This window comes from Pezoporus occidentalis, unplaced genomic scaffold (genome assembly GCF_034315485.1).
Source record: "Pezoporus occidentalis ecotype Australia unplaced genomic scaffold, CSIRO_AGI_Poc_V1 ctg32, whole genome shotgun sequence".
Classification (NCBI taxonomy): domain Eukaryota; kingdom Metazoa; phylum Chordata; class Aves; order Psittaciformes; family Psittacidae; genus Pezoporus; species Pezoporus occidentalis.
In genome coordinates, this window is record NW_026915158.1 from 525,972 (window position 1) to 553,429 (window position 27,458).

Consider the following 27,458-nt stretch of genomic DNA (forward strand, 5'->3'; position numbering starts at 1 on the left):
ACCCTGAGGTGAATTCAGTGTCCTCTGTTCTCACCTCTGCACCTCCGGTATAAAAAGCACCTCTACAGTTACTGCTGAAAACGGAACTTGAAGTGGGGAGTCCCCCACCTGGCAGGAATTCAGCACAGGTGGTTCTTCCAAGAACTACAGAAAAGTAAGGCTATACCTACTGTACGACATGGTCAGTCTGTTAGCTGTCACACTGCAGCCATTCTCAACCGGTTAATTGCCTGTCAAGGGGCACCGCTACCACACAACAAGAGCTACAGAAGCTGCAAGCCAGCGACTGGTTCAGAGAATTAGAATGTGGAAACTGGCCACCAGCTTCACCAGATCGAGCCTGGAGTTTGGAGATGGGATGAGGGTGGTGAGCCTTCTTTTACTATATGATCGATCAGTTGGCAGTGCTTTTCCCCTGAAACATAACCGCCTACAGATCAGCAAAATGGCAAGCAGTGGAATAGCCAATGTTAAGCTTTCTCCTTTCTCTGCAGAATGGCAAAACACTGGCAGGCCCTTGTGTTTGTATGTACTATGACAGCCCAAGACAACTCTTAAGAAATGCATGAGACTAGAAGGACCACACAGAAGTATCAGCGTGGGGAGAGATCCTCCATCAGTGGCCTGCCTTTTTTGACAGTGAGAGACCCAGGGTTGATCTATATTTACAACAGCCCACAAAGGCCCACAGCACGGAGCCTCTCATATCTCACCTGGAAATTCCTTTGTGCTGAAGTTACTGAAATTACATCAGACATAGTTTTTGTAAGTTAAAGCAGATTTTGACACACAAAGTGGGATTTGAGACAAGTGGGAAAGCGTGATTCTCCCGCTCTGCTCTCATGGGACCCCTGCTGGAGTACTGCGTCCAGCTCGGGGGCCCCCAACACGAGAGGGCCATGGACTTGTTGGACCAAGACTAAAGGAGGCCATGAAGATGATCAGAGGGCTGCAGAACCCCTCCTACGCAGACAGATTGAGAGAATTGGGATTGTTCAACCTGAAGAAGAGAAGGCTCTGGGGACACTTTACTATGGCCTTGGCCTTTCAGTACCTAAAGGGGCCTACAAGAAATCTGGAGAGGGACTTTTTACAAGGACATATAGTGACAGGACAGGGGTGAATGACTTTAAGCTGAAAGAGGGGACATTTACATTAGATATTAGGAAGAAGTTCTTCACTGTGAGGGTGGTGAGGCACTGGGACAGAGAAGCTATGGCTGCTCCATCCCTGGCAGTGTTCAAGGCCATGGATGGGCTTTGAGAAACCGTATCTAGTGGAAGGTGTTCCTGCCCATGGCAGGGGGTTGGAAACATAATCTTTGAAAGTCCCTTCCAACCCCAGCTATTCTATGATTCTAGGATTTATAGGTAAAGGTTCCTCAGCAATTACATTTACCTCACTGAGATGCCCCAGCTAAGACCACAGTCCCCCTGAGCAGAGGCCTGTGCATTCAGCACCTCTTTCCCCAGCCCCAGATTTAATTCCAAACTTGGTGAAGACAGCAAGAATGCTTTTACTGAAGCCAGCACACTCTGAGCCAGGCTTCACCCTGTAAATATTTACTGATGAATAAGCATATGACCTGGTTCCCAGTCTGGCTACTATAACCAAAGATGTTTCTCTGTCAGCTCAGGAGCCCATGGCTGCAGATGCATTGCAGATGCGCAAGGGTTTTACAAGACATAGAAGATAATTTACTCCTGTTAATAGTTACCCCTTTTGCTAAACTTTCCAGATTTTACTCTCTGTTTAACATTAATTCCTTTCCTTTTCTGTCTTTTAAACTAATATTGGTCTGTTTTAACTAATTGCATGTAATCATTGCTAAAAGTATAGCATTGCTACTTCAGGTTTTTTCACTGTTAACTCTTACCCCAGCTTTACTTCACAGAAAAAATAGTTATCCCCACATGCTTCTTGAAATAATTGTTGGTTCCTCTTATAATTTGCTTGGATGCCAGCTTCTATTTAGAAATAAAAGATAATCATTGACTAACCACTTTAAAGCAGCTTTGTGCTAACCTAAATTAATCCCTATTCCACTTGTTTTTCTGCCTTTCTGCTCCACAACTGCCCCCTAGAGAAACAGTTCTGCAAGGAAAAAAATAAGACTCGCATCCAGTCATGCAGTACTTTCAACAGTTAGTTTGCACTAGACTGGCAAGGATTCAGATTGGTAGAGGCTTTTCTCAGCAAAACTGGAAAATGCTGACCCAGAGGCACGGATATATTTTGGATAACAGAACTTTTCTGAACAATGTATTTTTCAGAATTTTTTATTTTTCCCCCAGGCAATATAATTGCTGATGAAGATTAGCCAGGACGTGGCCAGCTACATCTCCGAAATCTGACAGGTCAAAACTTTAGTTAATGCTTCCCTGGCAGGGAACATCTGCATTTTGAAGAGGATTTTCATTAAAACACTGAGTGCAAGCCAAGTATATGGGGTTTCTTTTAAAGGTGCTAGGAGGTTTCCTATATTTCTAAGCGAAATAAAGAAACCGTGCCCTGCCTAAGCTGACGGTCAGCCTACCTAGGTAGACCTGAACTTGGCATTTCCTTATCCTGCCTGGTGCCTTGGGCAGTATGTAACTAGCTATGGGGAACAGCCTGGGCATTCACAAAGACCTTGGGTTTATCACTCAGCGCAGGGCATGAAAATACTTGAAACTGTAACATTTTTCACAGAACAGGAGGACTGTTCAGTGCAAGTGGAGAAAAGAAGGCTCCATGTAAGCACTTTTCTCAGAGAGACACGTACGGCTTCATCCCTGGAGCTGAGTCCCTGTGTGTAGACAGATGAGCTTCCAGCCTGACAGGAGTTTTGCCCAGTATTCAAAGGGAACTCGCAGCAAATCTATCCAAGTGGAAACAGTTATAGGACTGGGGATATTTTTGTATTTATTAAGAAAAAAAAAAATGGCATATAATAGAAGAGGTAACCCTGTAACAAACAATTTTTCTGTAAGTAGCACAATACGGCCTGGTTTCCTAAGATTTGTGTCTTATTTCCCTTACGTTCCCATACCATGGTAATGACCACTTTCCTGTACAAGGACCCCCACATACCACATGCCTGCCCCTACAACTGGTCCTTCCTTCTTCCGACCTTCCCCACACACTTCACCCCAGTGCTCTCCCATGAGCTGTAACTAGGGAAGAACTGGAAAAGGGTCTACACCATGGCTGGTTTGGCACAGGAGTGTGCTGGCTGGCAAGACAGCTCAGCAAGTTAGTTATCTTGGATTCTCACGCTACCTCACTGCTCTTCTTTCTAATAAAACTTCTATAGCTTTGTATTGTTGAGGCTGAGATTCCTCATCAAACTGGGCTGAAACAGCCACTGAACTTCAAAGTTACCAGGGGAAAGAAGGCATCACTGTTGCACTTCCCTTGGAAGCCTGGCTACTTAAAACTGCAGAATCGCAGGTGAGGAGCCAGTGGGTGTTATTCCAAGTGAGGTGAATAAGCAGATTTTCCCTGCGGGAGAAACATTTTCTAGTGCGAGGCTAGCGAATGAGGTTCAGCCCTACTTGAGCCACCAGGGCCCAGCCAGAGCAGGGGCAGCCCTGGGCCACCTTCCCTCCCCCTCAGCGCCTCGCTCCAGAGAGGGACGTCTCAGGAGCGGCCTAGAGTGGCCCCTCCGGAAGGCCCAGCAGATCCGGAGCTGGGCTGGGTAGGGCCCTTAGGGGTCGAACCCCGCCACAACCCAAAGCGGGCGTTCCCCGCCCACTTCTTCCCTGAGCAGCGGCAACAGCAGGTGGAATGGGCGCGGTGGTGCCCCCCCCACATCGGAAGGCAGGCGGGACGTGCCAATGCCGGGGGCAGCACACCTGCCAGTCGCCTACCCGCAGGCCACCGCCCGCCCGCTCGCACGGGGTCCTGCCAGCCGCCTGCTGCGCTCACGGGAGAGGCGGCGGCACTGAGGGCGCAGCGTGCCGCCCTCGGCACTGGGATCCGCTCCCATCACATCCCATCCCGGTGTGAAACGCCTGCACGCACCACTGCCGCCGCTGCTGCAGCAGTACCAAGCAGCAGTACCAGCAGCAGTACCAAGCAGCAGTACCAGCAGCAGTACCAGCAGCAGTACCAGCAGCAGCCCCCGCACTTGCGGCGCACCCATCCGACCGCCAGGAGGCGCCGCCACCCCGCGCCCGCCCGCAGCCCACCCAAGCTCTGGCGGGGAAAAAGAGGCGGGAGAGGCGCGCGAAGCTGCTCGCGCCCGCCCCTCCCCTCCCCTCCCCGCCGTCACGTGCCTAGCGTGAGAGCTTCCCCCGGCCCCTCTCGAGCTACGGCGCCGCACGCGACTTTCCGGGTGGGGAGGGGGCGGGGCGCGAGCCGCTAGGGGGCGCCCCCACCCCGGGGGGGCGGGCCGGCGGGCCTGCCCGTCGCGCGCCGTTTGTTGACCGAGCGGCGGTTGGTGGCGCGAGACTCTCTTGTGACGAGCTCGCAGGAAGGACAGGCGGGAAGGGGGGGGATAGGAGGCGGGGCTGCTGCTGCCGAGGACACCGAGAGGGGGAGGAGGGGTGAGAGGAAGGAAGGAAGGAGGGAACGGAGAGAGGAGGGAGAGCGCGGTCGGGCTGAGAGCCGGGGAGGAGGAGAAGGAGAAGGAAGAAGGCGGGCAGGAGGCGGTGGTTGCGTGCGTCTGTCCGTGCCGGGGGGAGCCGCGATGTGAAGCCCCCGCACGGACCGGTAGGGCAGACGACGGCGGTGGCAGCGCCCCGGGAATGTGCGTCTGGGACGCGAGGAAAGGTGAGCTGCGGCTGGGGGCTGCTGCCTTCCCCCTCACGGCGCTGTGGCTCCGGCCCCTCATGGTGGCCGCCCAGCGGTCGCGAGCGCGCCTTCGCGCGCGCGTGCGAGGGGCGGCTTGAGGAAGAGGGGAGGAAGAAAGGAAGGAGCGGGGAACGCGGAGTGGCGGGGCTCGCAGCCGCTGCCCTGCTTCAGCCCCTCCCTGGGCCCGCGGCCTGGGCCTGCCCGTTCTCCCCGCCGCAGCTCTGCCCTCAGCGCGGGGCTCGGCGGGACCGAGTGCGGGAGGGGTTGTTTTTTTGTGTGTGTGTGTGTGTGTGTGGTGGTTGCGTGTGTGTGTAAAGGGAGGGGTGCAGTGTGGCGCACGGGGTTATGTAACAGGCGCGGGGGCCTTGCACGCCCGCTCGGTGCTGGCGCCGCGGAGGGGGGAGGTGGAAGGGGGACGCACCCCCGGGCGCGCGCGCGTTCCCTCTTCCCCCCCCCCCCCCCCCCCCAATTTGCGGAGGGTGTGCCAGGTGTGCGCGCGCGTGTCTGGGTCAGCCGCCCCCCGCCGCCCCCCGGCACCTGCGCGCTTGTCACATGGGGCCTGCGCCTCAGACACAACACGGCTCCGCGGGCAGGCAGGGAGGGATGCCGCCGGCGTTGTGCCAGCGGAGGGGTCACTGCGGGGAAAGGAGGAGGGGGGAAGCCCGAGACCTGGTGCAGCCTTGCGCTCTTGGGCGCACCGCGCGCCGTGCCCCTGCCTGCGGTTTTCCGCCGTGTCGGTCGCAAGTTGTATTTGCTGAGCAATAGTCCTGGGTGTGAGAAAGGAAGAGGAGAGCCGTGCTTGCTAAGTAAGCCCGTGCTTGCAAACACCGAGGGACAGATGTGTTTGCTGATGCTGCTTCACCCCTTCTCTGTCTAACGCCGATGCATTTTGCTATAGTTACCATTGGTTTGACCTGTGATACTGAGTAAAAAGTCCCTGATGAGAGATATGCGGTAATGGCAGAAATGTGTGGTAATGGCACGTTAACCTTAACAAGGGAGAGGAAGACAATAATCACCGGCACGTGATTTTTTTGGTAAAAAATCTGTGTGTTGTATGCTGTAATATTCTATTATTTCTGATGCTTTAAAATTAGTGTCAAAGTCTTCAAAATGACAGGACTGTGAATACTCTGTTAATGCAAAATTTTCTTCATTAAAAGATGAGTGGATGTTTGTTCTGCATCTCGATTTAAAATCCGGGTCCAGTCTCAAATTTGTAATCCAAAGAAGCAAAAACAGGCGATGATAATTTTACAACCCAGATTCTTTATTCATTTAGATGCTATTGTTGATCAGGTAGAACTGTTCTAAACAGTTTGCTGCTCGCCATTAGTTCCGAGAGGTTATAGTTCACATTTATTCCTGAAATAGTTCTGTCGTACTGAGGTTTATGACATTTAATACAGAAATCCAAGTCTGACAGATTTTTTGCCACCTTGTCTCCAGTGTGTGGGTATTACTCATTCCCCACCATACTGGTCTTCCATTCAGTCTGTTCCTTCCGGTGGACAATGTTTCAAATCCCTGCTAGTAAATAATCTCAAGCTGTCAGGCTGGAGGTCATTGGTAGGACAGTATTAGTAGAGGCACAGTGCAGACACCTGCCTTGTGATTACTGATGTTTGCCTACTTGCAGAGAGATTGTTTTAAAAGTAAAACTTGAAGAGGAAAAATGCATTAGTGTATTTCGAGCTTGGATAGTAAACTGATACAGTGATACAGTGCATCTTTCTGTGTACAGTATATGTGTCTTCAATATGTTATTCAGTAGTTGGCCTTTCAAACATAGTGCCAGTCTGTCTTTCTGGATGGTATGTTTGTACTATTAGTCACAGCCTGTTCTGATGCAGTGACAGTGTGTTGTAACTGAGTGCTGATTTTGGTTAGTCTTTTCTGATCCCTTCACCCAGATGTCTTCTTTTTCTAAAGAAGTTTCATGGCAAATTTTCAATCTTTCTACCATCCCTTTCTGTCACTAGGGAGAGGGGAAAAAAAATGATTAAGACAGAAAACCTGGTTTTGGATAGGTAGAAATAAATTACTGTGATTACAGAGACCTTTTTTCTTAATAAATCAGTTGTTCAGGACAAGCAGGAAAAGCATAACTTGTCTGACCCTGCCATGTGCTTTTACCATGCTTTCACCATTTAATTTCTTATCTAGAGCTTATTTCATAGAATCATAGAATAGTTAGGGTTGGAAAGGACCTTAAGATCATCTAGTTCCAACCCCCCTGCCATGGGCAGGGACACCTCACACTAAATCATATCACCCAAGGCCTTGTCCAACCTGGTCTTGAACACTGCCAGGGATGGAGCATTCACAACCTCCCTGGGCAACCCATTCCAGTGCCTCACCACCCTTTCAGTGAAGAACTTCCTCCTTATATCCAACCTAAACTTCCCCTGTTTAAGTTTTAACCCGTTACCCCTTGTCCTATCACTACAGTCTCTAATGAAGAGTCCCTCCCCAGCATCCCTATAGTCCCCCTTCCGATACTGGAAGGCTGCTATGAGGTCTCCGTGCAGCCTTGTCTTCTCCAGGCTGAACAGCCCCAGCTTCCTTAGCCTGAAATGATTTTATTTTTTTCATGAAGAATGAACACTTTCTATTTTAATTAAAGGTTTATATTATTGTCACTGAGATCTCTGTCAACTCTTAGCAGTATCTTTGCCTGGTGCAGGTATCACAAGGGAGCTAAATATCCAAATGTTGAAACCCTCCCTGAAGAATACAATGTAGATTAATTTAATGATAGTGCTGTGTGTTTACCTAAGCATAGCAAAATGGGGAAGAACTGGAAGCAAATGGAAATGAGAGTGGCCATGGAATTATAAAGTTGAAAGGAAGAGTGCGAATTTAACTAGATGCAAAAAAAAGAGTGAGGAATTCTCAAGCAAATGTGTAATATAGAATTCTTGTGGAAGTGTCTTTTTTTAAGGGAGAAATTTGTGTGTTTCTGCTCTGTTGTGGAAACCAGGCAGTGTTTTAATTGGAGGCACAAATTTTTTAGGGAGGGGGCCTCTGATGTCTGTGGTCCCACCACTTCTGTATTCCTTGTGAAGTAACTGGCGCTCCTAAGATAGAAGTCAGAATTAGGAAACACTTCTTTCTCATTCTTCAGTGGAAGAAAGGGGAGTGTGTACAACAGCTTTAAATCCTGGGTTGTGATGATAACTTCCATTCCTGTGGCTTGTATTTTCAACAGAAACTGAAGGCCTGCTGCTTCTGTAGTTAAGGAATCTGTGACCATGAAATTCACTTAGGAGATACTTTTAGTTTGTTATATCCATAGAAAAGATTGATGTCTCTTCCATATTCTTTGCTGTAAACACATAAGCAGACCATAGCCTCTGAATTTCAGTGTTAGCTTTCGGTGAAAGTCGTATTTTGTTAACTGGGGGGTGGGGAATGAGTGCTTCTTTCCTCTCTCAAGGCTTCAGGTCTCCCAGCTGGTATTCTACCTGTGTAATAGTGCTGAAGCTGGTGGTTTGAAATTTAGTTTCTTGCATAAGTAAAGCTTAGCCATATTATGGTTTATTCTTCTATGTTGGTTTTGCTTTCTGTTCCCAGCGCCCTCTAAATACTTCAACCAAATCCCAGCATAAGTGAGTTACTGGCTGTAAACTTCTCATTTGATTTGCTTGAATTATAGAATCGTAGAATAGTTAGGGTTGGAAAGGACCTTAAGATCATCTAGTTCCAAACCCACTGCCATGGACAAGGACACCTCCCACTAAACTGTGTCACCCAAGGCTCTGTCCAACCCAGCCTTGAACACCGCTAGGGATGGAGCATTCACAGCTTCCTTAGACAACCCATTCCAGTGCCTAACCACCCTCACAGTAAAGAACTTACATCTGTATATCCTTATATCTAACCTGAACTTCTTCTGTTTAAGTTTAAACCCATTACCCCTTATCTACAGACCTTGATTTATGAAATAAATAATCCTGAAACAGAGAAAAATAATTTTTCATTGGAAAAGGCGCTGTTCAGGTAGCTTGCAGAGTAATTACTGAAAATGCAGGTAGATTGATTTGAATGCCAAAACTTGAAAGCAGTGCTGAAGCTGTGCAGAGTAGGGTTGAGAGCTCCTCTAAGGTTTTTCCACATTGACCTAGAGATGAACAGTATTCTGGCAGGCTGAGGTATGCAGTGGATTTTGGCAGGATCTTGGGGACTGTTGCTAGCATTTGTTTGTCAGGTTTCAGTTGTCATGGTTTAAACCCTAGCCAGACAGCTTGTTCACTCACTCCCAGTAAGTGGTGCCGGGTTGAGAGCAATCGAGGGCCTCTCCTCCCCTGGGGCTCTCCCCTTCCCCGCTCCCAGAGGAACGGGGAGGAGGATCAAAAGAGTGCAACTCCCACGGGTTGAGACAAGAACAGTCCAGCAACCAATGTACAACACAAATCACCACCTTTACTACCAGCAACAACGATAAGAGAAAATAACAACGGAAGAGAATACAATACCACCGGCCAAGAAACGAGTCCCACCCGGAAGCCCATGTCCTTCCAGATAACTCCCAGTTACCCCCCACCCCAGGCATGACGTGCTGTGGTATGGAATACCTCTTTGGCTAGCCTGGGTCAGGCGCCCCGTCTCTGCTTCCTCACGGCTTCCCCTCCTCCCTCGCAGAGCATGAGCCTCACAAAGTCCTTGGTCAGTGTAAACATCACTTAGCAACAACCGAAAACGTCGGTATCACCAGCACCGTTCCCAGGCTGGAAGTCAAAACACAGTACTGCACCAGCTACCACGAAGGAGAAACATGACTGCTACTGCTGAACCCAGGACATTATCCACCCCTTATTCCATACCATTCACATCATGCTCAGATCCCACATTTTCAATACACCATCGCTCTCCCACATATATACATCCATATACACAGACCAAGAGAAAGAGATCATTTTCTTAGTGCATGGACCAATCCCTGTAATGCTGCCGAGTCCATTCGGTCCATGATGTCAGGTTCCATCTCTTGTAACAATCTTTCAGGGCAGGAAAGGCTGTGTGCAGTACTGGATCATTGCCTGCTGCTGCTGGTTGTTCCTTTACTGTGGAACTCATCCGGTTCTATCAAAGTTCATTCTCTGTTGGGATGATGGTTGGAGGGAAGTCAGGGTTAGTCGCTGGTGACCTGGAGACATCTAGTTGATGGGCTATAAAAGTATTATACAGCAGGCAACAGCATACGATTAAGTTCATGGGCTGTTTTCCCCTAAAATCAAATCCCCTTGAGGTATACATCGGACTTCCCCATCTTCCCTCATTACCCACCAAGTATATCCAGGTCCCTGAGCAAAAGCAGTCCCACGAATGGGTTTGCCTTTACCTGAAGCAGGAATAACCCAGACTGTCTTCCCCAGCAAATTCTTCATATGCACCACGGGAACTCTGTCCCCCTCTACAATATGTAAAAGTTCTGACTGGGCTGGGCCAGCCCTGTTGGCAGATCCTCTACTGTTGACCAACCAGGTGGCCTTTGGTAAGTGTGTATCCCAGTGCTTGAAAGTTCCCCCACCCATTGCTCTCAGTGTAGTTTTTAACAGCCCATTGTACCGTTCGATTTTCCCAGAGGCTGGTGCATGGTAGGGGATGTGATATACCCACTCAATGCCATGCTCTTTGGCCCAAATATCTATAAAGTTATTCCGGAAATGAGTCCCATTGTCTGACTCAATTCTCTCTGGGGTGTTGTGTCGCCACAAAATCTGTTTCTCAAGGCCCAGGATAGTGTTCCGGGCAGTGGCATGGGGCACGGCGTATGTTTCCAGCCACCCAGGGGTTGCTTCCACCATGGTAAGCACATGGCGCTTGCCTTGGCGGGTTGTCGGCAGTGTGATATAGTCAATCTGCCAGGCCTCCCCATATTTATACTTCAACCATCGTCCTCCACACCAGAGAGGCTTTAACCGCTTGGCTTGTTTAATTGCAGCACGTTTCACACTCATGAATAACCTGGGCAATAGTGTCCATTGTTAAGTCCACCCCTCGATCACGGGCCCATCTGTATGTTGCATCTCTGCCCTGATGGCCTAAGTGTCATGGGCCCACCGGGCCAAAAATAATTCACCTTTATGTTGCCAATCGAAGTCCATCTGAGCCACTTCAATCTTAGCTGCTTTATCCACTTGTTGGTTGTTCTGGTGTTCCTCAGTGGTCCGACTCTTGGGTACATGGGCATCTACGTGACGTACCTTCACCACCAGGTTCTGCACCCTGGCAGCAATATCTTCCCACAGTGCAGCAGCCCAGATGGGTTTCCCTCTGCGTTGCCAGTTGCTCTGCTTCCATTGCTTCAACCACCCCCACAGGGCATTTGCCACCATCCATGAGTCAGTATAGAGATAAAGTACTGGCCACTTTTCTCGTTCAGCAATGTCCAGGGCCAGCTGGATGGCTTTCACCTCGGCAAACTGACTCGATTCACCCTCTCCTTCAGCAGTTTCTGCAACTTGTCGTCCAGGACTCCATACAGCTGCCTTCCATCTCCGATGCTTTCCCACAACACGGCAAGACCCATCAGTAAACAAGGCATACTGCTTTTCACTTTCTGACAGTTTATTATATGGTGGGGCCTCTTCAGCACGCATCACCTCCTCCTCTGGTGACATTCCGAAATCTTTGCCCTCTGGCCAGTCCATGATGAGTTCTAGAATGCCTGGATGACTGGGATTTCCTATTCGAGTTCGTTGTGTAATTAGTGCAGCCCATTTACTCCATGTAGCATCAGTTGCATGATGTGGAGAGGAGACCCTGCCTTTGAACATCCAGCCCAGCACGGGCAACCGGGGTGGCAGGAGGAGCTGTGCTTCAGTGCCAATCACTTCTGAAGCAGCTCGAAGCCCTTCATAGGCTGCCAGTATCTCTTTTTCAGTTGGGGTATAGCTGGCCTCAGATCCTTTGTATCCCCGACTCCAAAAGCCGAGGGGTCGACCTCGAGTCTCCCCCGGAGCTTTCTGCCAGAGGCTCCAGGTAGGACCATTCTCCCCAGCTGCAGTGTACAGTACATTTTTTACATCTGGCCCTGTCCGGACAGGTCCAAGGGCTACTGCATGAACTATCTCGCGTATAATTTGCTCAAAGGCTTGTTGTTGCTCAGGGCCCCATTTAAAATCATTCTTCTTCCGGGTCACATGATAGAGAGTGCTTACAATCGAACTGTAATTTGGGATGTGCATTCTCCAGAACCCCACAGCACCCAAGAAAGCTTGCGTCTCTTTCATATTAGTTGGTGAAGACATTGCTGTTATCTTGTTGATCACATCTGTGGGGATCTGTCTACGTCCATCTTGCCATTTTATTCCCAAAAATTGAATCTCCTGTGCAGGTCCCTTGACCTTACTCCGTTTTATGGCAAAACCGGCTTTCAGCAGGATTTGGATTATTTTCCTCCCTTTCTCAAAGACTTCTTCCGCTGTATCGCCCCACATGATAATGTCATCAATGTATTGCAGGTGTTCTGGAGCTTGCCCCTGTTCCAGTGCATTCTGGATCAGTCCACGGCAAATGGTAGGGCTGTGTTTCCACCCCTGGGGCAGTCGGTTCCAAGTGAACTGGACACCCCTCCAAGTAAAAGCAAACTGTGGCCTGCACTCTGCTGCCAAAGGGATTGAGAAAAATGCATTGGCAATATCAATCGTGGCATACCACTTGGCTGCCTTTGACTCCAGTTCATACTGAAGTTCTAGCATGTCCGGTACGGCAGCCCTCAGTGGTGGTGTGACTTCATTCAGGCCACGATAGTCTACTGTTAGTCTCCATTCTCCATTAGACTTTCGCACTTGGCCATATGGGGCTATTAAAGGGTGAGCGAGTCCTGCTGATCACCCCCTGACTCCAGTCTACGGATCAGCTGATGGATGGGAATCAGGGAGTCTCGGTTGGTGCGATATTGCCGCCGGTGCACTGTTGTGGTCGCAATTGGCACTTGTTGTTCTTAGACTTTCAGCAACCCCACAGCAGAGGGATCTTCTGAGAGACCAGGCAAGGTGGACAGCTGCTCCATTTCCTCAGTCTCCAAAGCAGCAATACCAAAAGCCCACCGGTACCCTTTTGGGTCTTTGAAGTACCCTCTCTTGAGGTAGTCTATGCCGAGGATGCATGGAGCCTCTGGACCAGTCACAATAGGGTGCTTTTGCCATTCCCTCCCAGTCAGGCTGATTTCAGCTCCAGCACAGTCAACTCTTGGGATCCTCCTGTCACTCTAGAAATATAGATGGGTTCCACCCCTTGACAGCTTGATGGCATCAGGGTACACTGTGCACCAGTATCTGCTAGAGCCTTATACTTCTGTGGGACTGATGTGCCAGGCCATCTGACCCACACAGTCCAGTAAATCCGATTGTCCCCTACCTCCACCTGTCTGGAGGCAGGGCCCCTCTAATGGTCATCACAGCGTTGGACACTTAAGTCGTGGTAAAAGGGATTATTCTTCGTTATCACAGGAGCTGGAGTAAAATCAGCTCTTCCACTCCATCTGGGAAACTGCTCACCAGAGACTGAAGCTGTAGCTCTCATGGGATGATCAGTCTTGGCCCTTGCTCCCCTCTTCAGTTCACTCACCCGTTCCTCCAAAGCTGAAGTAGGTTTTCCATCCCACTTTGTCATGTCTTCTCCGTGATCCTGCAGGTATAAACCATAGGGTACCCCGTGGCGTATACCTCCTGTATCTCCTCTCTTAAACAATAGGACACCTTTTGTTAATAGCTGAGACGTGAGGAGCTGGATAAATCAGATAGATCATCCCTCAATTGTCTGAGGTCCTGGGACAGTTTTTACACAGCTGAGATGATGGAAGGGGTGAGATTGTCTTCGAACTCTCAGAGTTTATGAACCATTTCATCCACTGTTAGTGGTACTGTGTCATTCCAGGTTACTGTTGCCAATGAATGGGCATATGATGACGGTGCATTCCGTGTAAGTTTTCGCCACATGGGTCGTGTACATTCAACTTCATCTGGATCTATGGGTGTATCCCCGTTATTCGGCTTGATGTGATAGATCATCTCTACAATGGCCGATTCCCTCAGAGACTGGATGCCTTTATCTGTAGTAGTCCACTTGGCTGAATGACTCATAACATCATCCTTGTACGGAAACCTTTCTTTCACAGCTGCCAAGAGCCACTTCCAAAGGCTGAGGGACTTTTTCTCTCTTGCAATTGCTTTGTCAATTCCCCCTTCTCTAGCAAGTGATCCCAGCTGCTTGGCTTCTGTACCTTCTAGTTCGTGACCATCGGCCCCATTGTCCCAGCATTGGAGTAACCAGGTGATGATGTGCTCCCCTGGTTGACGGGTAAAATCTTTTCGCATATTCCATAGCTTGGTACCTCTTCTTCTTCTTCTTCGTCATGTGATGATGACTTCTGATCAGATGCTAGACCGGGTGGTGAATACATTGTTTCTTCGTCTTGCTTCACCCTTCTTGCCTCTTTTTTGCTTTTTCTCTTGTGTAAAGGGGCAACCGATATTGGTACAAAGTGGTCCTCTGGTTTGGCTGCAGTGATTATCACTGTGGTTTGAGTAGCAACTGTACTTGTTGCTGGGGGTGGTGTAGCTGCTGTGCTTGGAGCTGGGGTAACCGCGCTGTCTGTTGCAGTCGAAGTTTGAGCAGCTGCTGTACTTGCCACTGGGGTAGCTGTGCTGTTCATTGCAGCCAAAGTTTGAGTAGCGACTGTACTTGTTGCTGGGGGTGGTGTAGCTGCTGTGCTTGGAGCTGGGGTAACCACGCTGTCTGTTGCAGTCGAAGTTTGAGCAGCTGCTGTACTTGCTGCTGGGGTAGCTGTGCTGTTCATTGCAGCTGAAGTTTGAGTAGTGACTGTACTTGTTGCTGGGGGTGGTGCAGCTGCTGCGCTTGGAGCTGGGGTAACCGCGCTGTCTGTTGCAGTCGAAGTTTGAGCAGCTGCTGTACTTGCCACTGGGGTAGCTGCGCTGCTCATTGCAGCCAAAGTTTGAGTAGTGACTGTACTTGTTGCTGGGGGTGGTGAAGCTGCTGTGCTTGGAGCTGGAGTAGCTGCGCTGACTGTTGTGTTGCCCTCAGATCCACCGACATTCTTTTCCTTTTGAAGGTCCTGGATAGTGTTGAACAAGGCCCTGTAAGCATAGCCCAAGCCGCAGCACATTGCCATGATTTGTCAGTTTCTGGTATGGCCAGAATGACCACACCTCATTTAAGTGTTTTACTAATTCTTCTGGATTTTGCAGTTGTTCGGTAGTGAAATTCCAAAGTACTGGAGGGGCCCACTGACCTAGATACTTGCCCATACTATCCCACACACCCTGCCACTCATGACTGTCCAGCCTCAGGGAAAATCTCCTGGTCCTCCTACATCGTCGTTTGACCCCAGACAAGACCCAAACCTGACTCTGCTTAACTCTTGAAATCAGTCGTGGGCAAAACACACTCTGTATGTGTGCTAGCATGGTGATTCCCATCACGATCAGCAAACAAGTCTCAACAGCATTAAAAGGCCATTCAAAAACCTCAAAACTCTCAAATGTAAATGGTCTGGGGGGAGGACTGGGAGGGTAAAAGGATGTCTCCTTCCCAGGTTGAGCACCTGAGAAGGAGAAAAAAGATGTGGAATTGATAAGCACTTCTGTTATATACCTCCCAAAGTATAAAGGTGGTGACCACACTGGGAACATAAGCCAGATCAGTTTCATGATCAATGATTCTATTGTATTACAAGTCATTACCATAAAGTACAATGAGATAAAAACCTTAGCCCAAGCCCCACACTTGAAAAACACTAATACAGCAAATACTGGATGGAAGTAAGATACGATATACTGAAACTGTGAGATCAAGAGGAACAACCTTGAGAGCCAATAAATCAGCATTGTGACAAGTGACTATTAATCTGGGCAAATCTTTCGTTATCTCAACCCCTCGTGCCCCACGTTGGGCACCAAAAGAGCTGTCGTGGTTTAAACCCTGGCCAGCCAGCTTGTTCACTCACTCCCAGTGAGTGGTGCCGGGCTGAGAGCAATCGAGGCCATTTGAGGCCAAGAATGGAATTCAGATTTGAGTTTTATTCAGGGATCCTAAAGAATTAGAGCATTTTTGTTTTGTCCTAAGGACTTAGAAAAGTGTTTTCTGGAAAACACAGAAACACTGTGATCTGTGTTCCACTTTCCTATGAATCTGGGAGGAAACTTGAGAATGTAATGGATCAGATCAAGAGATTGCCTAAGTAATAGTAAAGAAATAAACATACTGGCATACTTTGGCTTTATATTCTGAGTTCCTGTAGTTTGTTACTGTTTTTCAAAAATACGGACTTGTAGCATTCTTGGTGTCCTGTCAGAGAATCCACAAATAAACTAGGCAATAGACGAAAAAATATTTAAATACTTTATTTTTTTTTGATCTCTCCACTTACTATTTTCATCTGATTACTCCTACTCATGTTGGTCTGAGTTGATGATAAAAGTAATATCCATGCACTAACGAAAGATGTAGAAGATTTGAGTAGAAACTTAAAACTTCAAGGGTAAGCATAGAAGCCGTATCTTGTGAAGATTTTATTTCAGAAAACATTTTACACCTTTGAGAGTTTCAAAGGCAAATCCAGGAAAACATTTGGAAACTTGACTACACAGTGTCAGTTGGAATTAAGTAATATCATTCAAAAGCTGCTATTAACGGAAAATCTGCCTAATTAAATACTGAATCTGTAGTCATCAGTACTTCTGCTGGTAAAGTTACTTGAGTGTTATGAGTTCTGCTGCTGCTTGCATGTAGTGCTGTCCATATGTGAGTAGGGAGAAGGTCCTCCATAGGATCTGACATCAACTACCACTTGAGATTCTGAAAAGTGGCTGTCTTATCTCTCTTTTTCCCTGAAAAGCCTGGCCTCATCAGCACCTGCTCAGAGTACTGATGACATTGACTTGAGCATAAAGCACAACTGCCTTGGGCACTTCTGAGAAGAAGAAAAAAAAAAAAACAAACCAAAATCCAGCTTGTAGAGAAGAAGTGGTGCCTTCTCATTAAATTAGTTAGCGCATTGGTCCAAAAAGTGGATTTGTTTCCATGCTATTTTCCATTGCCATAGTGGATAATATGGGTGCTGAGCAATCAAATTGGTCAGTAGCAAAGATAAGTTTGTTGTGTATATACATGCACATGTAGGCACACACATACACATATATATCTGCAGACATGTTTATCCAAGCAAATACATAGAATCAATCAAGTCCCTGGGGACAAGATAGCATCAGTCTGCTGGCATAAAGTCTAGGGAATCTGTGAAGGCTGATGACAGTGTATGTCAGAGGTTTTCACCAGCACAGTTCTTCTGAATTTGATGTTAACACATTCAGAGCATTCAGATTTCTTGCTTTAATCACCTCATGATTTTCCCAGTTACTTGTTTTCAAGCAATTATACCTCCAGTTACCCACTTCTCCACCTTTGTTAAAGTTTAGCTTTGCAAAGATACTTCCTTCAGGAAGTCCTAAATTGTTCAGCAGCAGCAACTCATTAAATGGGAGGAGGGATCATGGTTTGCTTGTGCTGCCTGCCACCTGCTTCACCTACACCCCACCATGGGCCTCTTGTGTAAAACAGGAGTTGTGGGACCAGGTTGTCATCAGACTGAAGAATGCACAAACTGAAAAGTTCCTGAACAAGTTCTGTGGATGTATTAGGTAAAAAAATGAACATCCCACTCTTCCTTTTCAAAGAAAAGAGTAATACAGGTATCTGTTCTCGAGTATTATGGACAACTAAACATAGGGGCTTGAAGGAATACTATGCAATTCATATACTCATCTTGTTTATTGTTTCACATCCTTAAATCCAAGAAAGAGAATTCCCTTTTGGTGATTTACAATCCATTCAGTATGTTGATATTGAGTGTCCTGGCTCCACAAGCTATATTTCTTATCCTGATTCTATTTAAAGGCTTTTATTGTGGGATCTAGGCATTTAGAAGCTAGCATAAAGGTTGCGAGTGTTCAAAATCCTCTTGTGGTTAAAGCTTCAAAACAATGTAAGTGCAGAAGAGAAATAATGAAGCCAGTTGTCAAAGTCCACAGAAAAATACCGGTGTATTGTGACAGTAAGAACAGTTGTATTAAAGATTTCATACTTAAAAGTATGAAATTAAAAGGTGAATTGAGCTACATAGCTAAATATAGCAATGAAAATTTGTGAAGAAGAGCCACTCATCGCTGAGGAGCTCCTCTGAAAATGCAGAAATGTTGAAACTGATGCCAGACTTCTGTGAGCATGTCCTGCTTTTGGCTGGGGTAAAGTTAATTTTCTTCTTAGTAGCTGGTATAGTGCTATGTTTTGGATTTAGTGTGAGAATAATGTTGATAACACACCAGTGGTTTAGTTGTTGCTAAATGGTGCTTACTTTAAGCCAAAGACTTTTCAGTTTCCTGTGCTCTGCCAGTGAAGACAGGCACAGGAAGCTGGGACCACAGCCAGGACAGCTGACCCAAACTAGCCGAAGGGATAGGATTCCATACCACAGAACATCATGCCCAGTATGTAAACCAGGGAGAGTTGGCCAGGAGCCATGGATCACTGCTCGGGTCAGGGTGGGCATTGTTCAGCAGGTGGTGAGCAATTGTGTTGTGCATCACTTGTGTTTATTGGGTTTTATTTCTCTCTCTCCCATTTTATTATTATTGTTGTTATATTTTACCTCAATTATTAAACTGTTTTTAACCCACAGGTCTCACCTTTTTCTGATCCTCTTTTCATCCCACGTGGGGCAGGGGGTGAGTGGGTAGCTGCATGGTACTTAGTTGCTGGCTAGGGTTAAAGCATGACAGAGAAGAAGAAAAATTCAAGTTAAACCACTGCTTGTGACAAGCTTTAAATGGACTGTAGCTGCTACTGAGTGTTACTCCTAGAGGGGAATGAAACATTGACAGTTGGACTCAAATTGAATCTGGCTTGCTATTTTTCAAAGAACTACCTTAAATTCCATGTATAAAGGCAAAAAGCGTATCTTCTTGAAAACAGATTGCTTGAAGCTGGTGCAGAGTGTGCAGTGATGCGGTTCTCTGTACCTCATGCTTATGGTTTGTCCTGGGTTCAGCAGTAGCAGTCATTTTTCTCCTTTTTAGTAGCTAGTGCAGTGCTGTGGTTTTGACTTTCAGCTTGGGAACAATGCTGATAACACTGATGGTTTTAGCTGTTGTTAAGTAATGTTTACTCTGACCAAGAAAGATGACTGCTACTGCTGAACCCAAGACATGGTTCTTCGTGATGGTTAAAACAGTCATATGTCCAGGACTCCCAAGTCAGTTGTGAAAAGGTCTAAACACTTGTGGTGGTGTAAGCCTGTGCAGCTCTCACGCATATGGTTACCTGTTGTACAACTGCTTTAGGTCATTGTGATGATTTGCCAGCAAAAGACATGTTTATTTCTTAATTGTTACTTGTATGTAAAGTATTTAGTTGTTGTTAAAGTAAAGTGATCTGAAATAAAAAACATTTTGAGTTGCAAAAAATAATTTGGAAACTGAATTAGTTTAGCGAAGAGTTGCTGCGTTTTTTTGGGGGTGACTGAACTGAAGGTCAGGGCATCACTTCTTTGCTGTCAAGCTCAAATGTGCTGTTGTGGTTTAGATCAGGTCAGTAACTCAGCACCATGCAGTCACCTTCCCCGTATACCCCACTCAGGGCAGGATGGGGAGGATAATTGAAAGAATGTAAACCCCACGGGTTGAGGCAAGAATAGTTTAGTAACTAAAATAAAGTAAAATATAGCGATAATAGAAAGAATAGCAACGATAATAGGAAACGAGAAGACATGAAAGCTCAGAAAACACAAGTGATACATAATACAATTACTCACCACCAGCTGACTGATACCCAGCCTGACTCAAGCAGTGATCTGCATGATGTGCTGTGGTATGAAATGCTCCTTTGGCTAGTTTAGGTCAGGTGTCCTGATGTTGCTCTCTCCTGGCTTGTTGTGCTTCTCCTCACTGGCAAGGCATGAGAGACTGAAAAGTCCTTGATCAGGGTAAACACTCCTTAGCAACAACTAAAAACATTGGTGTATTATCAGCATTATTCTCAGACTGAAGCCAAAACACAGTACTGCAGCAGCTACTAGGAAGAAAAATAACTTGCAGCTGAAAACAGGACATGCACAGAAGAGAGTTTTAGAATAGTCATCTACACATAAGGAGTTGATTCAGAAGGACTTGGATTTTTTACATGCTTTATGAAAATTGTGTGGTATGTCACCTTTCTAGCAAATGCCTTGGATGTTCATATTTTAGAAAAATATTATTTCTGAATTTTTCATACAAACAGTTTTGTGTCTCATTTGTCCAAGATTTTAATGATTGTTCTACCCTAGTTTATATACTTAGGTTTACTCACAGGAGATGAGGGTTATGGTGGGTGTTTCTGGGGACAGATATGTTCCAGGTGTCCTTCAGCTAATTTTATTTAAAATATCATCAAATATTGAGCTGCAAAACAACTTGATGGTTGACCCTGTAACATTAGGCATCAAATGCTTGTAATTAGGAGTGATTATCATATGGGCACATGTGGCCTAATAAGGCAAGCTGTTCCACCATAGCTTTTTTTGAAAGCTCTTACCCTATGGAAAAAAAATATGCTTTGGATTTGTCTGCTTTTGTGAGTCGGTTCAGCTTGCTGAACTGGCAGGAAACTAATCCATAACGTAGTGTTGATTTTCTGTTGATTTAGTGAGCTGAATTGCACGTAGCACCAGTATGAACCTAGGGGTTGTAAGAGTTTGGAGGTAGCGTAGAAGTTAGGAAGAAGGAATAAAGTCTGTTAGGCCAGCAGAGATTGAAGAACAGAATCATCATTTTGGTGGCAGTCTGCTACCAAGTTGACTCAACCGTCTTCTGAAACTTCATTCACCCTGGGAGTTCATTTCCCACATAGAATAAAAGGTTGCTTTGAGAAATACTAATTAGTTTATCTTAATATGGAATGGTAGCATTAACTCTGAAGATTGTAAAATCACAGGGATTTAAAAATACAGTATCTTAAAAAAAAAACAAAAAACAGCTTTCAAACTTTTTTTATGTTGTTTTGCTGGATTCTGAACCTTTCAGTAGGTGGTAGAGAACAGTTTTTAGACCCTGTAGCCACAGCTCTTTTCCAGAAGACCCAGTCAAGAATAGGACTCTCGTGTGCTGAGAAATGTGTAAGCATGTAAGACAACTCTTTCCTCAAAGTGCTTGCAAACTAGTGCCAAGTAGAGTGGCAAGTTTGATGTGGGAGCTGGAACGTAGATGCGTGAAACTCGACAGGCCGCAAAATACCCACTTGATGGAAACAACTTTTAAGCCCTGTTGAGCTGGGATGGATTCAATCTACAGTTCAAGCAAAAGATTCTGATACTCATTAGCAGTGGCCCAAGATATCCATACTTCCATTAGCAGTTAGAAGTTACACCTTCAAGAATAAGGTTTGTGGTGTTTGAGTATGTTAATTAAGTCAAGGACATTGACTGCATGTTCACTCTGACCAGAAATGCAAAATAACTGTTACAGTGTTTTATACTTTCACTCAGCTTTCAGCTACCTGAAACTGGATTATCTGGATTAGATGTTACTTCTGCCATGTATTTAGACACAAGTGTGGGAGGATTATTTGTTGAGTCACAGTGCAACCTATTTTGGTTTTGGGAATAGTTCATACGCTTTCGTGTAGTGCAGAGCCATAATGTGTATATTCTGCCAGATTAAAGTTGGCTACTTGAAGATGCAATAGAAATGTCTTTATACAATATACATAGAAAAGGGAATCTAGGGAGTATGGCAGAGAGAACTCAGGTTTGGGCAGGATTAATACTGACCTGTAATTAAAACGTCCATCATGATCCATGTTTGCTTCTTACAGGGTCCTTGAGATCTGTATTCTGTGCTCCCAAGCATTTTTCCCCACAAACACCTGTGGGTTTGGTCTGGGTTTTTCTGTTACTTGTGTTATCCCACCTGTTCAAGATAACAGAAAGCCACTTGTTATATAACAACACCATCCTGAATTTAAAGTATTTTAAAGAAATAACTTTCCTGCATCAGACTGTGTGTACTACAGAGAGATTAAAACAAGCATCATCAAATTCGCATCAACATTCCGTGTTTTGTAGTCTAAAAACCTCAGTTGCTGTGCAGCTCTTCTATCCACATAGACATGTTTATAGAATTCATAAAATGTAGATTTAACATTTCATTCCATTACCTGATCTGTAGGCTTTGATTAATAGTCTTCAATAATAGGATTAAGTGGTGGTGGGTTTGGAAGTAAAATGCCAGGCCTGTGAAGCAGTCCACAAACAGATGTTACATATCTTTTCCTAGTGGGCTGTATTGAGTATTCCTAAAAAAGCCAGTTATGTACAAAGCATCAAAACCCTAGTTTCTCTTCTAGCTTCAGTTTTTAAAAGGGTTGCCCAATAGCAATTTGGATTTCAGGTAAAGAACCCTGTTTTTTAGAATGGTAATATTTTACCATTTGGCCTAGGAAGAGATGTAGACCCCAAATATGTTAATTTTGGTCACAAGCATTCTTAAGTTGCCTTTTTTTCTTGAAAGGTTGTTTCTCTTGTGCTGAAAAAATGGGTTATATTCCTAGGAATACTGTTTTTGCCTTTACAGGCTTTTGTGCAGTTTGAGTTTGTCGGGATTTTTTTTTTTTTAATTGCTGAAGATTTCTTTGTATTTCACAGGTCCGGAATACAAGCATTTCAGTTTTATTTTAAAAGTTTTTCTCTGGGCTAAGGGTCATTTTATAGTTTGTCTTTGAGGCTATAAGAGGTACCTGAATACTAGTAACTATGATGGTTTACTTTCACTCTTGAATTTGTGAAAAGAGGGAAGACTGTTCTGGAAGAAGTTAGATACTATGATCACAAGAAAGATTAATTCTTGTGTAAAATTGGCCAGCTTGTGATGGATGTGTAAGTCCCTTGTCTTGATTGTCTTGATTGCACTCCCTCCCCTCCACCTCCCGCTTCAGGTGTTCCTTACAAAGCATTTCTTTTACTAATCCCTTTGTCATGATTCCTATAGATGCACTCTGGTATCATCCTTAGATTTCTTATTTCATGAACTAGTGAGCATGTTTCAAGTCTTGCTTGACTTTTCCTCTGATTTAAAATATCCTGTGCAAGATGTCTCTCAGTGTCATTTGTTCGTTAAGTTTCAGCAAGGCAGTTGTAGAGGTTATCTTCATTCTCCAGGAAAAATTTGCATTGTAAACATAAGTCTTCAGCAGTGGGGATTCTCCTTAGTCTGGAAACTTTGGTTCGCTATTCAGTTCCTGGAACTACAGAGGGAAAAAATAATCTTCCAGGTTTTCATATCAGCATTAAGGAAATAATCCACAACTCTCCAGAACTGAGACAAGCACATCTACTAGTCACTGGAGTACCATGTTCATAACTTACGTGTTTGGAATGTAAGTGGACTGGCTGAGTCAGAAATCACTTCTGCCAAGGAAATGGCAAATCATTATCAGATGTTTTAAGTAGGCATTACTGCCTCACTGCTCTAGTTTCACAGGGTCTAAGAAGACAACTTTTGAAAAGTTGGTATGATACACACTAACCTAAAATTGTTTTGCTTTTCTGATTCCTAGTTTTAACCAATCTAGGCACACACCCATGATTCTGTTTTTGGTTGGCCCCATTGTTTGTGGTGTTCTGATATAATGGCTTTTAGACTACAGGTCTTCGTCACCTCCCAGTGTCCTGAATAGAAACTAAATGTTTTTCAAGGTTTCAGAAAAAAATTACCCTCTTCAATTTATCAGGAATTAGTTTAAGCAAGAGGTTGACTGTATAGGGGTCAGTGTAACTGCCTATCAAGTCTTGTCTTCTCAAGAACTTGATGATTGCAGTAAAGAACGTCTTTGTTAGACTGATGTTGTGATGACTTACAGTGTGCATTTCATGCATTCTTGAATGTTCTTTGTTGTGGGGTTTGGTTGTTGGTTTGTTTTGTTTTTTTTTTCAGAGTAGGGGTTTATTTTTGTCTGAGATTTTCTTTGATAGACTTAAAATCATAAAAAAGCCCAGATTGGAAGGGACCTCAAAAGGCTATCTAGTCCAGCCTTTCATGGATAGGGAAGCCTAGATTAGATTATCTAGCACCCTGTCCAGTTGCAGCTTGAAAACCTACAGTGATGAGGACTGTACCATGTTCCTAGGAGGTTGTTCCAGTGATTGATCTCACTGTAAAAAAACTTCTTTCCTATCTCAAGATGAAACCTCTCCTTCTGCAACTTGTGCCCATTGTGTCTTGTCCTCTCCATGTCACTCCTAGTTAAGAGAGTTTCTGTCCTTTCTGTAGCCACCCCTTATTACGAAGGAGAAAGGGTAATCAATAGTTAAAATTCTGGTGTCTCTTAAGAGTTCATACGCTGATACCTATAGTATCTAAAAACATAGATGACATTTTCATGAATGTTTTTTTTCTTGAACTTATTTTGTTTCCTCCAAGAATTTCTTATCCTGAAGCAATAAATTAGAATTACAGTTGACTTCAGCTGATGGAAAAATCAGTTTTTCCCGATGAAAGAAATCATCTAGCATTTCCAGTGTGTACTGTCCCCTACAGGGAAAAAGTCAGTTTTGAATTTCATGTGGTCATCTAACTCGTCTCTTATTTTTCTCACTGCTCCTTAAAAGTTCTGTGGTATCTGTTAGATATGATCCAAACCACTGAAAATAATTTCAGGAAGCCCAGTGTCTTGGAAATTGATCTCTGGGTAGGAAACATCGGTACCTAGAGAGAAAATGCAACATACTGAGGAAGGGTTGCTTTGCTTTGGTTGATGGTGTAGAGCTCATCTCCTAGACATGTGATTAATCATCATAATTACATACGTGTGTGCAGGTTATGTGTCAAATTACAGCAACTGTAAGAAGAGTAGAACCAGGTGCATCATGATCTTCCTGTGTTTGCAGAGGTCCTGAAACATACAAGAAGCTTATCTTTTCAAGGTAGTTATGCCTGCTTTGACTAATTCTTTGGTTGCCTAATTTGTCATATTTGCAATATTCCATGAAAATCATAATATTTATTAAAACTTTCCTGCAGACATGGGTGGGTTAGCTGGATTTCAGAGTATGCCTGCCTGGTAGCTCTAGAGCAAAAGGGATTTAAGAGACAAAAGGTAGAATTTAATTTTCAGCCAGGTTCGGAGAAAACAAAATGTTCATGTGGTAAATGGGGCAGCCTTCAGAAGAGTGCATTGGGAGACCTGGTTAGGAAAACAACCAGTATGAGCTTTTATCTCCATTCACAGCTGTATGTGCTCTATAGTAGGCTGGAGAATGAGTGAAGCTTTTGTGCTTTGTTACTGGGTAATGCTATGGGGAGTCCAAAGAATAAGTATCTTCTCAAAAGCAGACAAGGATTTAGAAAAAATGGTTTGACTTCTTTCCATGTATTAAGTGTAGTTTTGTGCGTTTTTATGGAGGATAAAGGAATAGAAAATAAATATTTAAAAAAATAAAGGTGACTGGCTTAAAGCTTCCTAGTATTTTCAGAGTCCTGTCCTCACTCTAAGAGACAGTAGCCCTAAAAGTCAAAACAGTGTTTTTATTTAGGGAACTGATTGGAGTAGAGAGAGATGTAATAGCAGGCAGTGACCTCATGATCTGCCTACATCATTAATATTTTAAAATGAGTGTTACAATAGCTATAGTTAATGTGGATCACTTGGGTGCACTGAACAGTTGGCCACAGTCCTAAATGTTTGTTCTTCTCTTCACCAGTCCTGTTCTAGCCAGCTAATAGCTCATCTGGGGACACTGCTGTGTACAGCTCATGGGGCCAGGGATAAGTGTCTTGCGTAAAGGCAGACAGCAGTTTGGCTGGTTGGATTATTTACTATTAAGCAACACAACAAACAAACAAAACCCCAAAGAAACAAATCACAAACCTAGCTGTAGATCTAGGTAATTCATTGACCATAAGATGGCCTTTGGTTCTTTTTGCTTTTATGTGATGTATTGCATTGGAGCAACATGTGTTTGGACCTTTTATAATTGGCTGTAAATCCACTGGTGAAATTAATCCAGTCTCTAGTACTAGGAAGTGTTTGCCTGCATCCCGCCATTTAAGTATTATCAAATAGGAAATAAAAGAGTGTGGGCAGTATTGGGCAATATTTTCCATGAACAGTACCAATAGTATTCAGGAAACTTTTATTACTCCTTTTTTGTAGGTGATGTAGGATGAGCAGGAAAATTTTCATAAATCATAATGGAAACTGAACAATGTACTGCATTTTTTAATATTCTAGGTTAATAGAACAGAATGTACATGTGTGGTTTTTGATACCTAGCAGGAGCTACAGTATGCATTACTACAAAACTGAAGAACTAGGGTTTTGTGCCATTTTCCATTTTTAGGTTAACTGCGTAACTCATAATTTAGTGAAGCCCATTGAAAAATGTAATCTTTGTGCTAATCTGTAGCTGGCCTGTAATGCATTATTGAAATGTCAACTGGTGATATTACGAAACATGTAATTGATCAAGCATTGTTCTTCCAATGCAGAAGCTTCAGTATGAGGCGGGGTGGATGGCGGAAACGGGCTGCCGAAGGCGATGGCTGGGGAATATGGGTATGTTCAAAACCCAAGTGGTTTTATTTTATTTTTTAAGTGGTAAATGGCACTGTGGTTAGAAGGGTTTACAGTGTTGTTCTGTGTGCTTCACCTGAAAACACATAATTAAGTCCAAAAGAATTTTTTTTAAATTACCAGGTTTTGAAGTCTTTGCAACAATCCACTAGGTTACATTATTAAGTGCAGATCCTTGAATAGCTTTAAATCACCATTTAAAAACTAAACAAAATAATTTTAAAACTATGTATGGTTGTCTCCACCATATTCTATATAGTTGGACAAACAGTAACTGAGTCACCTGATTTGCATAAGTATTTATAATGCTACTGTCTCATGTATATTTAAGAACTGAAAATACATGAAGCCTGATGAATATTCTCTACATTGTTTCTTTAGGCAGTGAGGCTCTGATTTAGCATCCAAACTTGCATAATTCACTTATTTATTTATTTTTATTCTGTAAGAATTTTTGTATGCATAGAATCTTTTTCATATGTAATCAGATAAAAGAAGTATGAAATAAATCCTGTCAGGTTGCTAACAGGATGCAGTTAACTTGTAGATGACGATGTAAGGTGGAGGACTTGCTGGTTTTCATTCGGAAAAAAAGAATGTCTTTTGTATGTCAACCAAAATCAATTTGAAGGAATGTTGCTTACCTTTTCAGTCTTATAATTGGCCAGTTTCTGTCTGTAAACATTAGAAAAAAAGACTAGCATCATAGGGTTTGTTTTGTTTTGTTTTAACTTAAAAACTAGGGAGGGTACATGTCAGCAAAGGTCAAGAAACTGGAGGATCAGTTCCGGTCAGAATCAGCCATACAGCACCAGAGGGATGGAAATTCATCAAGTATCTTTAGTGGCGTTGCCATCTATGTCAACGGCTTAACAGGTGAAGCTTTTCTGTTTCCTTTTTTTTTTTTAAGAATCTATCCTGTTTTGTTCTAGTTTCTGTTTACCATCCTAAGTGGAGTAAAGAACTATAATATGCAGGAGTTTGCATTTTATATGTTATATTGCATAACAGTTACTGTGGTTTGCATATTATGTTTCTTTGTATGTCATGAT

The 27,458-nt window shown here is 44.5% G+C and overlaps 1 protein-coding gene across 6 annotated transcripts in view; it reads left to right on the forward strand.

Moving 5' to 3' along the window:
- The first annotated feature begins 4,617 nt into the window (after positions 1 to 4,617).
- The window catches only part of REV1 (REV1 DNA directed polymerase), a 66,020-nt gene continuing 43,179 nt past the window's right edge, over positions 4,618 to 27,458 (forward strand). For 4 of the 6 annotated variants that reach the window (XM_062628521.1, XM_062628524.1, XM_062628525.1 and 1 more), the window contains exons 1-4: positions 4,620 to 4,755; positions 24,651 to 24,757; positions 26,322 to 26,388; positions 27,150 to 27,282. In XM_062628521.1, the coding sequence (XP_062484505.1) occupies positions 26,332 to 26,388; positions 27,150 to 27,282 (190 nt within the window). In that variant the 5' untranslated portion in view covers positions 4,620 to 4,755; positions 24,651 to 24,757; positions 26,322 to 26,331. Of the gene's footprint in view, positions 4,756 to 24,650; positions 24,758 to 26,321; positions 26,389 to 27,149; positions 27,283 to 27,458 lie in introns of all 6 variants that reach the window. The other 2 variants (XM_062628523.1, XM_062628522.1) reach the window with 2 other exon arrangements.